This window comes from Petaurus breviceps, unplaced genomic scaffold (genome assembly GCF_028583685.1).
Source record: "Petaurus breviceps papuanus isolate PSGF00001 unplaced genomic scaffold, PetGlider_PUasm1.0 91041, whole genome shotgun sequence".
In the NCBI taxonomy this organism is placed as follows: Eukaryota; Metazoa; Chordata; class Mammalia; order Diprotodontia; family Petauridae; genus Petaurus; species Petaurus breviceps.
The window spans coordinates 12,274,841-12,288,172 of record NW_027187400.1 but is presented as its reverse complement, the minus strand read 5'-3'; the positions used below and the strand labels follow the sequence as shown (position 1 = coordinate 12,288,172).

The following is a 13,332-nucleotide window of genomic DNA, read 5'->3' as shown; positions in this document are numbered from 1 at the left end:
TGTCCCCCATCCCTGGAATGTTCTCTTTCTCAGCTCTAACTACTGACCTCCCTGGCTTCCTTCAAGGTCCAATAAAAATCCCAGCTTCTGCAGGAAACCTTTCCCACCCCCTCTTAATCCTAGTGTCCTTTCTCTGTTAATTATTTCCCACTTATCCTGTATATGACTTCTTTGTATATATTTAGGATTTGTTTATCTTTTTTTTTTTTGGTCTCCTCCATTAGCCTGTAAGTTTTGCCTTTTTTGTATCCCCAGTGCATAGGACAGAGTCTGACACACAGTAGGCACTTAATAAGTGTTTATTGATTGATATATGTAAAGTTCATCACAAACCTTAAAGTACTATGTAAATACTGTTATCATCATTGTTTATTATTATTATTTATTTTTTGGACACTAACTGTGCAATGTAGATAGAATGAATAGAAATAGCCCCATCTGTGTAAGAACACAGAATTTACAGCTGCAATGGCCCTTAGAAATCACTACGCTATTTTTCTTATTTTACAGGAAAATGAGATCAATAGAAAAGAATTTGCTTGTCCAAATTGACACAGGTAGGTAAGTTTCAGAGCCAGAATTTGGACTTTGGCCTCCAAATCTAGTCCTCTTCTCATTATACCACCTTGCTTCTTTCCATTTTACAGATCAGGAAACTGAGGCTTGGGCAGATGACTTGCCTAGGGTCACACAGCTTTTACAATGGTAAAGCAAGGTTAAACCCTGGTTTTCTGACCCCAGGTTCAGTGTTAATTCCCTTTTATCTTATAGCTTCACATACTACCTATGATCTCCATGTTGTGCTTATCAGATGCACTGCTGTGTTCAATGAGCTTTTATTAAGCACTGAGTCTATATGAAGGATTGGAGATACAAAGGCAAAAATAAAACTATCTATCCTCACTGAGGTTATATTTTACTGGGTAACACAACATGCACTCGTATGGAAAATAGAGTAGGGAGAAAATACTTGGGTTTTATATGATTACAGGCTTTAGAGCTGGAGGGACCTTAGAGGTCATCTGTTCCAAACCTTTCATTTTACAGTTAGGGAAACTGAGGCCTGGAGAGGTTAAAAGATTTGCCCATGGTTGCAGAGGGGCTAAGTGGCAGATTGATGATTACACTTTAAGTACTATCCTTTCCCAATGGGGTCTTATGGTCACAGTTCTTATTCCTTCCCTATGAACCCATGATGATAAAGGGGGTGCAAAGAACTTACTGATCCCTGTTGGGAGCTTTTCTGAGCTGGTCTGCAGTGACTCTGGATGAGAAGTTAAAAAACCGCATGGCATTCTCAAAGTACTGATCTGGTATGGTGTTGTACTGGAAAAGAGAGAGAAGATTTCTGGGACACACTCAGCAGGTACAAGTACAATCTCCCATTTCACTGGGCACACTTCTTTTCAGTCAGTCACCAAGTTTCTCTCAAGCACCTATTAATATGTCAGGTACCATCCTAAGTCGGGGATACACAAAGGGGCAAAAATAGCTTCTGCCCTCAGGGAACTCACATTCGTATAGGAGAGACAGCATGTTCAAGATCTTTACAGAATAAATGGAAGGTAAACAAATAAACAAAAAATAAATACGTAAGAGAGGAGTTGCTAACAGTGCCGGAGACCAGGAAGGGTCTTTTGCGGAGGATAGGATTTGAACTGAGTTTTAAAGAAAGCCGAGAAGTGGAGTTGAGGAAGGAGGACACATCAGGAGTCAGAGACAACTTAGGACAGGTATTCCCAGGTCTTGTATGCCATATCCCAGGTTGTCTTAAAATATTCTAAAGGAAAAAGTTTCTAAATTATGTTCAAATGACAGAATGAGTTATACTAAAGGAAGAGCTCGTGAGCACTTGGAAATGATCACCAGGAACAAGCTTAGGTTGACTAAGAACAAGTCATGCCAGACCAAGCTTACTTTCCATTTTGGATTGGGTTATGAGAGAGGAAAAGGAAGGAGATATTGTGGACAATATAATAAGCTTGGGTATTGGTAAGGCATTTGGCATAAATTAAAAATTGCATAATATTTTTAGGAAACATGATTACAAAATCAAACCAATAACAGGTTACATTAAGTCATCACAGGCTTTAAAGTATAGAGGAAATTTAAATATTTCAATTAAAGGTTGAGTTTTAAGGAGAGATTCTGAATTATAGTTTGTGATCAACACAGAACCTGTATCGATAGCTCCTGGTTCCTCAAATGAAAAGGACACTGTGGTTTAGAAGTTGGACCTAATTTGATCTGTTCCTTTAAAATTTCAAGTTCAAATCTCAATTTCAAGTTCTAAGAGGCTGGGAGGGGAGATGTTTCTGGGAACCAAAGGGATGGTTCTGTCCTGGGCATCTTTGGGATCAAGTTCTTGCTATTCCAATAATGCTCTTTGGGGACTAAGTCTACTTCTCCAAACACCTCAAACTTTTGAGGAATTCTGATTGCTTACAATAAAGTCTGGGGGAATTCATTCGACCTGCTCAACTCCTCTAGAGGAGGCTTATGGTTCTAGGGAGGCATTCGAGTGAATTGGTGGAGGTGAAGATTGAGATGTTGAAGTAGAAGGAGTCTCAGGGGTCATCTCATCCATTGGGTACCTGAACAGTGATACCCTCTGCAATATCCCCACCAAGGCATCCAGACTCCACACAAAGATGTCTAGTAATAGGCTGCTGCTTCTCTGAATGGCCCTTGTGCCTGTTCAGTCCTTAAATACCAAAGCAGGTTGATTCGTCTAGAAATGGCTATGCCTCAGCCTGGAATGCAGAGCCCTCCCCGCCAGGACCCTCTTCACTTAACACGTTCCTCCTCATTCTTTAGAGAACAACTCAAATGTCACCTCCCCCAGGAAGTCTTCTCTGAGACCCCACTGGTAATGATCTTCCACTTAGGACCTTGTAGAACACTGTTCTGCGAGGCTTGCACATCTCATTTATACATACATACATATATTACACATCACATTTATATATAAATATAACCCAAATGAGTAATGCTGTATATGACAGCTGCCTCTGCTAATGTAATGTGGGCTCCATGAAGGCAGGGACAATGTCTCCTCTCGTGCCTGGCACAATATTCTCCACACAGTAGGTTCTTACTAAAGGGATGTTGAATTGTATGGCCCCAAATCTGAACAACTACTGAACGTAAAGCCTTTGGGTACAATTCTAACTCTACCCTGGTAGAGGCAGATCCAAAAGGGATGCCACAATGCAAAAGCAAGTTTCCAACACAGTGAAGAACCATGAAGCCGACTCACATCATTGAAGACCTTGTCCAACTCCTTGGGATCCATGATGAAGTTGGGGTAACCGATCATATTGTAGATTGCATCTGCCTGGTTTGGGAGGCAAATAACAGGACATGTTCAGCACTGACAGTTCAGCAGCAGATGCCTTGGTGGAGGGCAGCTGTTCTCAAAATGTGGTTCAGGGAACTCATCAGAGGGTCTGTCAAGTCAAAACTATTTTCATAATGATTCTAAGATATTCTAATTTCTAATATGGTAACTATTGATAAACATAAACAAAAGCTCTTTGTAGGACAATCCTCAATAATTTTGAAGAATGTAAAGAGGCCTTGAAACCAAAAAGTTTGAAAACTACTGTTTTAGTATATAGAACAATGGGGCTGGGATGAGAGCAAGTGCGTCCAAATTGTGGCCCTGATGCTGAAGAGCTGAACAAGTTACTATATGTGGATGTCATGGAATATTATTGTGCCACAAGAAATGTCAAAAGGAACAGATTCAGATAAGCTTGGGAAGACTCATATGAACCAGTGCAAAGAGAAGCAAGCAGCACCAGGACAACAATTTATACAACAACTAGACTGTCATAAAGGAAAAGAATTCAGATTTAAGAATTCTGAACAATGTGATGACCAATCACCAATCCAGAGGACCGATGATGATACAAGCTAGGTCCCCTCCTGACAGAGACAGCATGAAGAAGGAGACATACATTTGCAGATGTGACCAGTTTGGGAATTTGTTTTGCTCAATGTTGCATATTTTTTTCTTATAAGGGACCTTTTTTTTTTGATGGGGGAGATGGTTGTAGATGAGGTAGAAGGGGTGGTGATAGAGATTCAAAAAATGAAGAAAGATTGTCTGTGAAACATTTAAAAATACATAGAAGAAAGCAGAAAGGTAGTTCAGAAGGGACCACAGACAAACAGAACCGCTTTTAAACCATGTTTAATTTAATATGTATTTTTTAAAAAAGCTGATTCCAATAGAGACTAGAATTTCACAGGCAATCCTCTTTTTCCAAATTTTTTTGTTTTCAATATGGAAATGTTTGTATTTTTAAAGTTCGTAATAATTGTTAAAAAGAGGGGAGGGGAAGGTTTCTAAGAGCTTTTGCCTTCAGGGGGTCTAAGATGAGAGAAATAGTATCAAGGCCTAATAGAGGAAATAGATAAGGTTCTTTGAAAACATGAGTCAGTTTACTGAGTGCTCACTAGGTTCCAATGGTGTCTAAGAATGTGGTGAGAACAAGGACAAGGTCAAGGATTAGGTGCTTCCCAAACAGGCCAACTGGTTCTGTCCAGAGAAAATGCTACTTTATACTCAGTCACAAGCTATACCCTTTCCTCACTCTCAGCCACATCACAGAGTATGGACAGAGTGACCAGCCCAGCACAAATGACCTCCAGTACTGGAAAAACAACTACACCCACTAGGAGACAGTGGGAAAAACCATGGATTTGGGGATAGAGGACCTGGGTTCAAATCCTGGTTCTGCCACTTACTACCTGTATGTTCCTTCAAGTCACATTGCCTGCTAGGTCTCAGTTTCCTCATCTATAAAATGAAGGGTTAAGATGGTGACACAGAAGCAGGAAAATCCGTGAGCTCCCCCCATAAGCACCACAAATACCTATAAAATATGATTCTAAACAAATTTTAGAGCTGCAGAACCCACAAAGTGACAGAGAGAAACAAATCTCCATTGAAGGCAGCCCAGCAGGTGGGCAGGAAGGGTCCATCACAGCGCTGGGAGCAGAGCCCAGCCCTGTTTGAGCCCCTGGTTTTAGCCCCAGGGCAGCCCAATCAGCCACAGCTGGATGGACTTTGGGAGAGTGGATCACCAGCAGCTGTGGCGGTTTCCAAAAATATCGACCCATAAATGCCAAAGACAAAGTAAAAGGTCAGTGTAGAACTCAGTTGGAACTGGGAGGGATGGAGGAATGGGTCTGGTCCCTGCCCCCAGGAGCGAGAAGAAGTCGAGGTGCAGCAGCCATGCAGCCGCCTCCATGTGGCTACTTCAGAGCTCCTGGCCTGCAGATCGTAGGGGGGCCACGCAAACCATTCAGAGGGTAATCACTCTTGCTTTAACCTGCCTGGATCTGGATCGTGGTCCTGGGTAGTGGTCCTGTGGTATGTGACCAGTGAGCCAGCTTGTGAGGGCTGTAGAGACAGCACCCTCCTAATAGCTCCGGCAGTTGCGAAAACCTCAGAGATTTGGGACAAAGCTCTCCCCTCTGGAAGCAGAGTCCTACTGTGGCAAAGAGTTCAAAAGTCAAGTAATGGGCTGCCAATATGAGCAAGCAACAGAAGCACAAACAGACAATAGAATCCTTTTTTGGGGACAAAAAGAATCAAGGCGTGGAGCTGGAGGAAGACATTGAAGTCAGAACTTCTGCACCAAAAGCTTCCAAGAAAAACATGAACTGGTTATAGGCCATGATGGAGCTCAAGAAGGATTTTGAAAATCAAGTAAGAGAAGTGGAGGAAAAATTGGGAAGAGAAAAGAGAATATAAGAGAATACAAGAGAATACAAGAAAATCATGAAAAGAGAGTCAACAGCCTGACTGAAGAAAATAACACCTTAAAAAACAGATGAACTCAAATAGCAACAGAGGCCCAAAAAGCCAATGAGGAGAAGAAAGCCTTAAAAAGCCGAATTTGCCAGATGGAAAAATAATTTCAAAAGCTCACTGAAGAGAATAATTCCTTCAGAATTAGATTGGAGCAAATAGAAGCTAATGACTTTATGAGAAATAAAGATACTATTAAACAGATCCAAACAAATGAAAAAAAATAGAAGGAAATGTGAAATATCTCATTGGAAAAAAACCACTGACCTGGAAAACAGATTCAGGAGAGATAATTTAAAAATTATTGGACTACCTGAAAGCCATGATCAAAAAAAAGAACCTAGAAATCACCCTTCAAGAAATTCTCAAGGAAAATTGCCCTGATGTTTTAGAACCAGAGGGCAAAATAGAAATTGAAAGAATTCACCAATCACCTCTTGAAAAAGATCCCCAAAAGAAAAATTCTAGGAATATTATAGCCAGGTTCTGGAGTTCCCAGATCAAGGAGAAAATATTACAAGCAGCCAAGAAGAAAATCTGAATATTGTGGAAACACATTCAGGATAACACAGGATCTAGCACTTTTACACTGAGGGATCAAAGGGCTTGGAATATGATATTCTGGAGATCAAAGGACACCTACCCAGCAAAACTGAGTATCATGTTTCAGGGGAAAATGTGGTCATTCAATAAAATAGAGGACTTTCAAGCATTCTTGATGAAAAAACGATAGAGTTGAATAGAAAATTTGACATTCAAATACAAGAAGCAAGAGAAGCATGAGAAGGTAAACAGGGAAAAGAAATCATAAGGAACTTATCAAAGTTGAACTATTTACATGCCTACATGGAAAAACAATAATTGTAACTTATGAAACTTTTCTCAGTATGAGGATAGTTGAAGGGAATATAAAGATGTATATATATATATGTGTGTGTGTGTATATATATGTATACATACATATATGTGTCTATATAGGAGGGTATTTGTGCATATGAATACATATGTAAGTGTGTGTATATGTGTACAGGTATACACAGAGGGCACAGGATAAATTGAATAGGAAGGGATGATATTTAAAAAGTGAAACTGAGAGGTGAGAGATGAGAGGAGAGGAGATGGGGAGAGACAGAATGGGGTAAATTATCTCATATAGAAGAGGCAAGGGATAACTGTCACAATGGATGGAAAGAACAGGAAGGCAAAAGGGAATGGGTCAACCTTACTCTCATTGAATTTGGCTTAGGGAAGGAATGATATACACACAAAATTGGGTATCTTGCCCTACAGGAGAGTAGGGGGGAAGGGGATGAGAGGGGGGATAATACAGGGGAGGGCAGGTTGGTGGGGAGAGTACTTAGAAATACACACTTTTGAAAAGGGACAGGGTCAGGGGCGGCCAGGTAGCACAGCAAGTAAGAGCACTGGCTCCAGTGTTGAGAAGACCTGGAGATCGAATCCCGGGCTCAGACACTTAGCACCCACCCAGAAACACCTGGCCGTGTAACCTTGAGCAAGTTACTTAACCCCAATGGCTTAGGGGCGGCCAGGTGGCTCAGCGAGTAAGAGCACTGGCTCCAGTGTTGGGACGACCTGGAGATCGAATCCCGGGCTCAGACACTCAGCACCACACCCAGAAATAACTGGCCGTGTAACCTTGAGCAAGTTACTTAACCCCGATTGCTTAAAAAAAAAAAGAAAAAAGAAAAGGGACAGGGTCAAAATAGAGAATAGAACAAGTGGGGAGTGGGATAAGATGGAGGGAAATATAGTCAGTCTTTCACAATATATCCACTATGGAAATATTTTGTGTAACTACACATACACAACCTATACTGAATTGCTTATCTTCCCAGTAAGGGTGGGTGACAAGGGAGGAAGGGAAAGAATCTGGAATTCAAAGTTTTAAAATCAAATGGTTTTTTTAAATAAAGACCATTCATTAGGATAACAACATCTAGTCCAAGAATTTTCAGCTGTTCTCAGAACTGTATGAGAGTATTTAGATCAAGTAAGCATTTCAGCTAATGAAACATATCTTAAGAACTTGCCAGGAATGAAACCTCACTGAAAGCCAGTGATTGATATGGGTGATTTGTCAGGGATTAAAAGAATACTAATGAAGCAAATGTGTGTATTTGTAGCCTGTAGCAGAAAGATTAGGTGACTAGGAAGTTAGATGGTGCAGATTACTTATGTATTAGAGAAAATGAATGACATTTTTTTTCTTTAAAGAGTCTTAGAAAGCAAAACATGAAAATAAGTTATCAATATACCCCCAAAATATGTAAAATGAAGGGTTTGAATTTAATAACCTCTAAGGTCTGGAGTTAGGAAGACTCATCTTGAGTTCAAATCCAGCCTCAGACACTTAATATCTGTGTGACCTTGGGCAAGTCACTTAACTGGCTTGCCTCAGTTTCCTCATCTGCAAAATGAGCTGGGGAAGGAAACAGCAAAAACACTCTAGTATCTTTGCCAAGAAAACCCCAAATGGGGTCACAAAGAGTCAGACACGACTGAACAACAACTATTAGTACTGCTACTACTATTACTAGCACTTATATAGGGCTTTAAGATGTACAAAAGTACTTTATAAATGTTATATCATTTTATCTTCACAGCAACCCTGGGGAACAGGTGCTATTATTATTCCCATTTTACAGATAAGGAAACTGAGGCAAACAAATGTTAAGTGACTTGTCCGGAGTCACACAGCTGGCAAATGTCTGAGGCAGCATCTGAACTCTCATCTTCAGTGTTTAATCCACTCAGCACCTAGATGTCTATAGGTTAGAGATGACTTTTGTGGCATGAATTACCTTTTCCTTGGCTGATTTCCGCGTGTCCTCATCCATCCACTGCAGGGTGTTTAGGCTTTCTTCAAATGCTCTCTTGATCTCCAAGATCATTTCACTGGCCTGGGGAATACAGACAGGTATTAGTGGAGGCCTGCAGAGCTGGCACCATGGCAGGAAGGAAGCTCTATAAGCAGGGAGGTTAACCTCTGGGCATAGTCTCAACCTTTGCAATGAGAGGGCTAGGACCTTGGGCAAATCATTCCTTGAGACTCAGTTTCCTCCTCTGCAAAAAGAGGAAGCCATATGGAGGGGGGAATGCAAGGCTGAGGACTCCAGAGAAAAACAACACAATTGATTTGAGGTTTAGGAAAATAGCATTTTGGTGGCTGCACAGAAGGGACCAGACTGGTGTCAAAAGGCCTGGAGAGGAGGAGAATGAGGGCAGACTAGATGAGCAAGAAGCTTCAAGTCTACAGGAGAGGAACTCTGCATGGGTGACGAGGGGGAGCTCTCCCAGGAGCAGGACTTACTATGTTCTTGCTGTCCTCAGCAAAGGTGGCTTTCACAAACATGGCGCCCAGGGCAAAGCCCAGGTTGTTGTCTGTGTCGCTCACACAGAACTTCCATCGTGGAAGGCACGTCTGTGAATGCAAAAGGAGGGAGGTAAATAACTCCAGTCTAGAAGAAGCGTGCCGATGTGGAAAGAGCACTGGACAGAGTCAGAGAACCTGGCTTCAAACCCCACCTCCGCCATCTGCTTACCGACCTGGGTGACCTCGAGCTTCCTCACCCGTAAAATGAGGAGATTGGGCAAGGTAACCTCAGGATCCCTGAAAGTTTTCAATCCACGAGCCTGTGCTTATCTGGTTTGACTTTCCCCACCCTCTCTGGACTTGACTCTGACACAGTGAGGCCATATTGGTCCTCTCTTCCCAATGTAAACTGCCCCAGATGGGATGGACATGCATTTCTCACGTGTTCTTTGCTGCTGTTCAGTCGCTTTCAGTTGTATCTCACTCTCTGGGACCCCATTTGGAGAAGTTACTGGAATAGTATACATTTTCTTCTCCAGCTCCTTTTACAGATAAGGAAACTGAGGCAAACAGGGTGAAGTGACTTGCCCAGGGTCACACATTGGGGAAGTGTCTGAGACTGGATTTGAATTCAGGAAGATGAATCTTCCTGACTTCAGGCTTGGTACTCTGTGCACTATGGAGCCCCCTAGCTACCCCATGTGTTCTCAGAGAATATTAAAAAAAACAAACCACTGTTGGACTCAATAAGGGGCATTTTGGACATCTGAAATAGGTGGTTACAGAATCCTTAAGAGGAAAAGGACCTTGAACCAGTGTGATATAGTAGAAAGAGGTGGGAAGGCCAGTTTCACAAACTGCGTCCCTTCTCTGGGTCTCAGTTTATGAAATAAGTCGAATGAACTAGTGGGTCCCTAAGATTCCTACCTACTCTAAATTATAAACTTCAAGGTCATTTCATTCAGGATTATAGACAACAATCCAAATAGATGAGAACTGATATCCCTGAAGGTGTTTCAGGAGGCAGGTAGGTGGCGCCATAGTGCACAGAGCACAGGTCCCAGAGTCAGGAGGGTGTGAATTCAAATCTACCTTTGCCTCCACAAAAAGGAAGAAAGGAAGGAAGGAAAGGGAAGGAAGGAAGGAAGGAAGGAAGGAAGGAAGGAAGGAAGGAAGGAAGGAAGGAAGGAAGGAAGGAAGGAAGGAAGGAAGGAAGGAAGGAAGGGAGGGAGGGAGGAAAAAGAAAGAAGAAAGAAATGAACTAAGGAAGAGAGAAAGAGAAAGAGAGAAAGAAAATAAAGAAAAAAGTATTTCTGAAGAGACTCCATAGTCTTTCTCAGTTGTCCCAATGTTGATGGTCCCCAAATTTCAGTAAAGAGATTCTTCTTTTAATCTAAGTCACATTTCTCCTCTTTACATTCTTAAACTCATCTTTACGTTTTTAGTCCTTTTGCTATGACTTACTTTTATACCTGAAGGCTGTTTCTACTCTCTGTTGCATCATCCCAGTCTCTTTAACCTTTCCTAACCTTTCCTTCACCTTCATGGATTTCTGACTGTCTATCCTTACCTGAGTAGTTCAGAAGCAGACACACCATATTATGCTGGGTCTGGTCCATGCCTAATCCAATAGGTTCCTTAATATGTGTTCTGTGCATGCCTGTGGCTATAGTTGTAGAGGTATGTGGCAATGGCATGGTAAATTTCATATCCATTATGACGTCCAGATCTTCTCCTAATGAACTCACATGAATAGATTTTTCCTAACTTGAATTTGTGCCACTTGTTCTCTCTCCCTACCACAGGTCAACAGTCACCTTTTCTTGGATTTGGGGAAAGTTCAGAAAATCCTGAAGTTACTTGTGCCCTTGTTGGAAAATACATTTCTTAAACTATAAATTCCTTCTGCTAACCATTTGACAAGCATTTATTAAGCACCTATGATGTGCCAGGCACTGGGAATAAAAATGCAACAGTGAGATAGCATCTGCCCTCAAGGAGCTTATATTTTACTTCAGTGATATAGGATAGTGGACAACTACATATAGAATACATGCAAAATAAATGCACGGTGATAATTTTTATTTTTTGCTGGGTGGGGGAGCCCTAACAATTGGGGCAAGCAGGAAAATCTTCTTTAAAGAGGTAGCAGATAGATGGTATGTTGGGCCTGGAGTCAGGAAGGCCTGAATTCAAATCTAGCCTTAGATACTTACTAGCAGTATGACCCTGGGCAAGTCATTTAACCCTGTTTGCCTCAGTTTCCTCATCTGTAAAACAAGCTGGAGAAGGAAATGGTGAACTACTCCCGTATTTTTACCAAGAAAACCCCAAATGGTGTCATGGAGAGTTGGACACGATTGGACAACACCACAACAAATGGACCCAGGGGGCAGTGAAAAAGAAGGGAAGAGAAAGAGAGCACACATTCCAGGCATTCAGGACAGAAGCAGAAGATGAAATGATTACCCAGAGATTAGCCAGTGGGCCAGCTGGAGAAGAGTGAAGATACTAATTTGTAAAATGGGGATCTCAATACTTGTGCTGCCTAAATCACAGGCATACAGAGAAGTCCCAGTGAGATAATCTGTGAGAATGGAAAGTGTTTCATAAAAACCTTCTGGGAGGCTACAGAAATAATAACAGCAATGATAACAATAGTTCATAATAACATAGCACTTCCAGGTTCACAAAGCACTTTACAAATCTTATCTCACTTGAGCCTTATAATAGAGGTTATTCCCATTTTACTGATGAGGAACTTAGGCAGGTATAGGTGAAGAACCCTGTCCAGGGTCTCACAGTCAGTACACATCAGAGAGAGGATTTAATCCAAGTCTTTCTTCAGGACTCCTAGGCCAGCTCTACCAGCCATGGCCTCTAATTAATCATTCCTTATGGCCCCAAATACTATGCAACAGGACTGTTAGAAGTACTCCAGGAAACCTAGGAAGCCATTTTATTTATTTTGATTATCCCTTTCCTGTCCAGAGATGGCTAGACAATTAGATCAGAGGAAGAGGAGGAAAGTTTTCCGCCCTTGAAGGCCTGGCTCTGAGAGTCCCCCTTCCGGCCATTCAGTGCCTGCTCTTATCCAGGCCTGTGTTGTCTCAAGAGACAGGCTCAGCCTCAGGCTGAAGGAGGGAAACTCAGACAGAGACAAGAGCGGCAGAGTGTTCCCTGAATAAGAAAAAATAATGACAGAAAGTCACACTCACCAAGCGGTGGTGGAAGGCTTACAAAATGCTTTCCACAGAACAAGATGCTCGACAGACCCCTCACTCCAAGTGTTACGCCCATTTTATAGATGAGAAGACTGAGTCTCTGAGAGGTTAAAATGACTTGTCCATGATTACACTGAAATAGTAAATGTCTGAAGTGGGATTTGAACTGGGGTCTCCTGACTCCAAGTTGTTTACTCTATTCAGCATACCATAGCAACTCTCCAACAATTCAATCATTCCACCAACACTTATTAGGCACCTATTATGTCCTGGCACTATGCTGGGTGCCGGGGTTCCAAGGAATGACACAATCCCTAATCTCTAGGAGACTCCTTTCTGATGGGAGACATCAAGTACATGTATCAGAGTAGTCAGAATAAATATGGAGAGAATGTATACAAATATAGACAAAGTAATTTAGTACCAGGTAGTTTGGGAGGGAGGGCTTGGGCAGGTGGGAGGATAAGGAAAAGTTTCATGGAAAGTGTAGTGCTTGGAATTTAGGACTACACCCCAAAAGATTCTGAAGTCTGCATATCCTTTGGTCCATCAAGGACACTCCTAGGTCTGTTCCCCAAAGAGATGCAAGAAAGAAGAAAGGAACCTAAATGCACAAAAAATTTATAGCAGCCATTTTTGTATCAGCCCAAACCAGAAACTGAGAAATAGCTAAACAAAGTGTGGTAAACGAATATAAAAGAATATCATGGCATTATGACAAATAACCACATAAAGAGTTACAGAGAAAACTGGGAAGAGTTCTATGAACCGATGCGGAGGGAAGTGAGCAGAACCAGGAGGACCGTGTGCAATGACAACAGAGATACGGAGAAAAACAACTCTGAAAGATGTCAGAACTCTTGAGGAACGCTAAGTTAAGCCCTGAATCCTGAGGACTAACGACAAAATATGCCACCTACTTCCTGCCAGAAAAATGCAGAATGAGATAT

General features: G+C 41.8%; 1 protein-coding gene across 5 annotated transcripts in view; it reads right to left on the bottom strand.

Annotated features, from left to right (window-relative positions):
- Positions 1-13,332, bottom strand: part of ECE1 (endothelin converting enzyme 1) — a 191,373-nt gene that overhangs the window by 27,851 nt on the left and 150,190 nt on the right. For all 5 annotated transcript variants that reach the window (XM_069079292.1, XM_069079290.1, XM_069079294.1 and 2 more), the window contains 4 exons: positions 9,156-9,266; positions 8,647-8,745; positions 3,260-3,337; positions 1,223-1,326 (listed from right to left, as the gene is read on the bottom strand). In XM_069079292.1, coding sequence (XP_068935393.1) covers positions 1,223-1,326; positions 3,260-3,337; positions 8,647-8,745; positions 9,156-9,266 — 392 coding nt within the window. The remainder of the gene's footprint in view (positions 1-1,222; positions 1,327-3,259; positions 3,338-8,646; positions 8,746-9,155; positions 9,267-13,332) is intronic.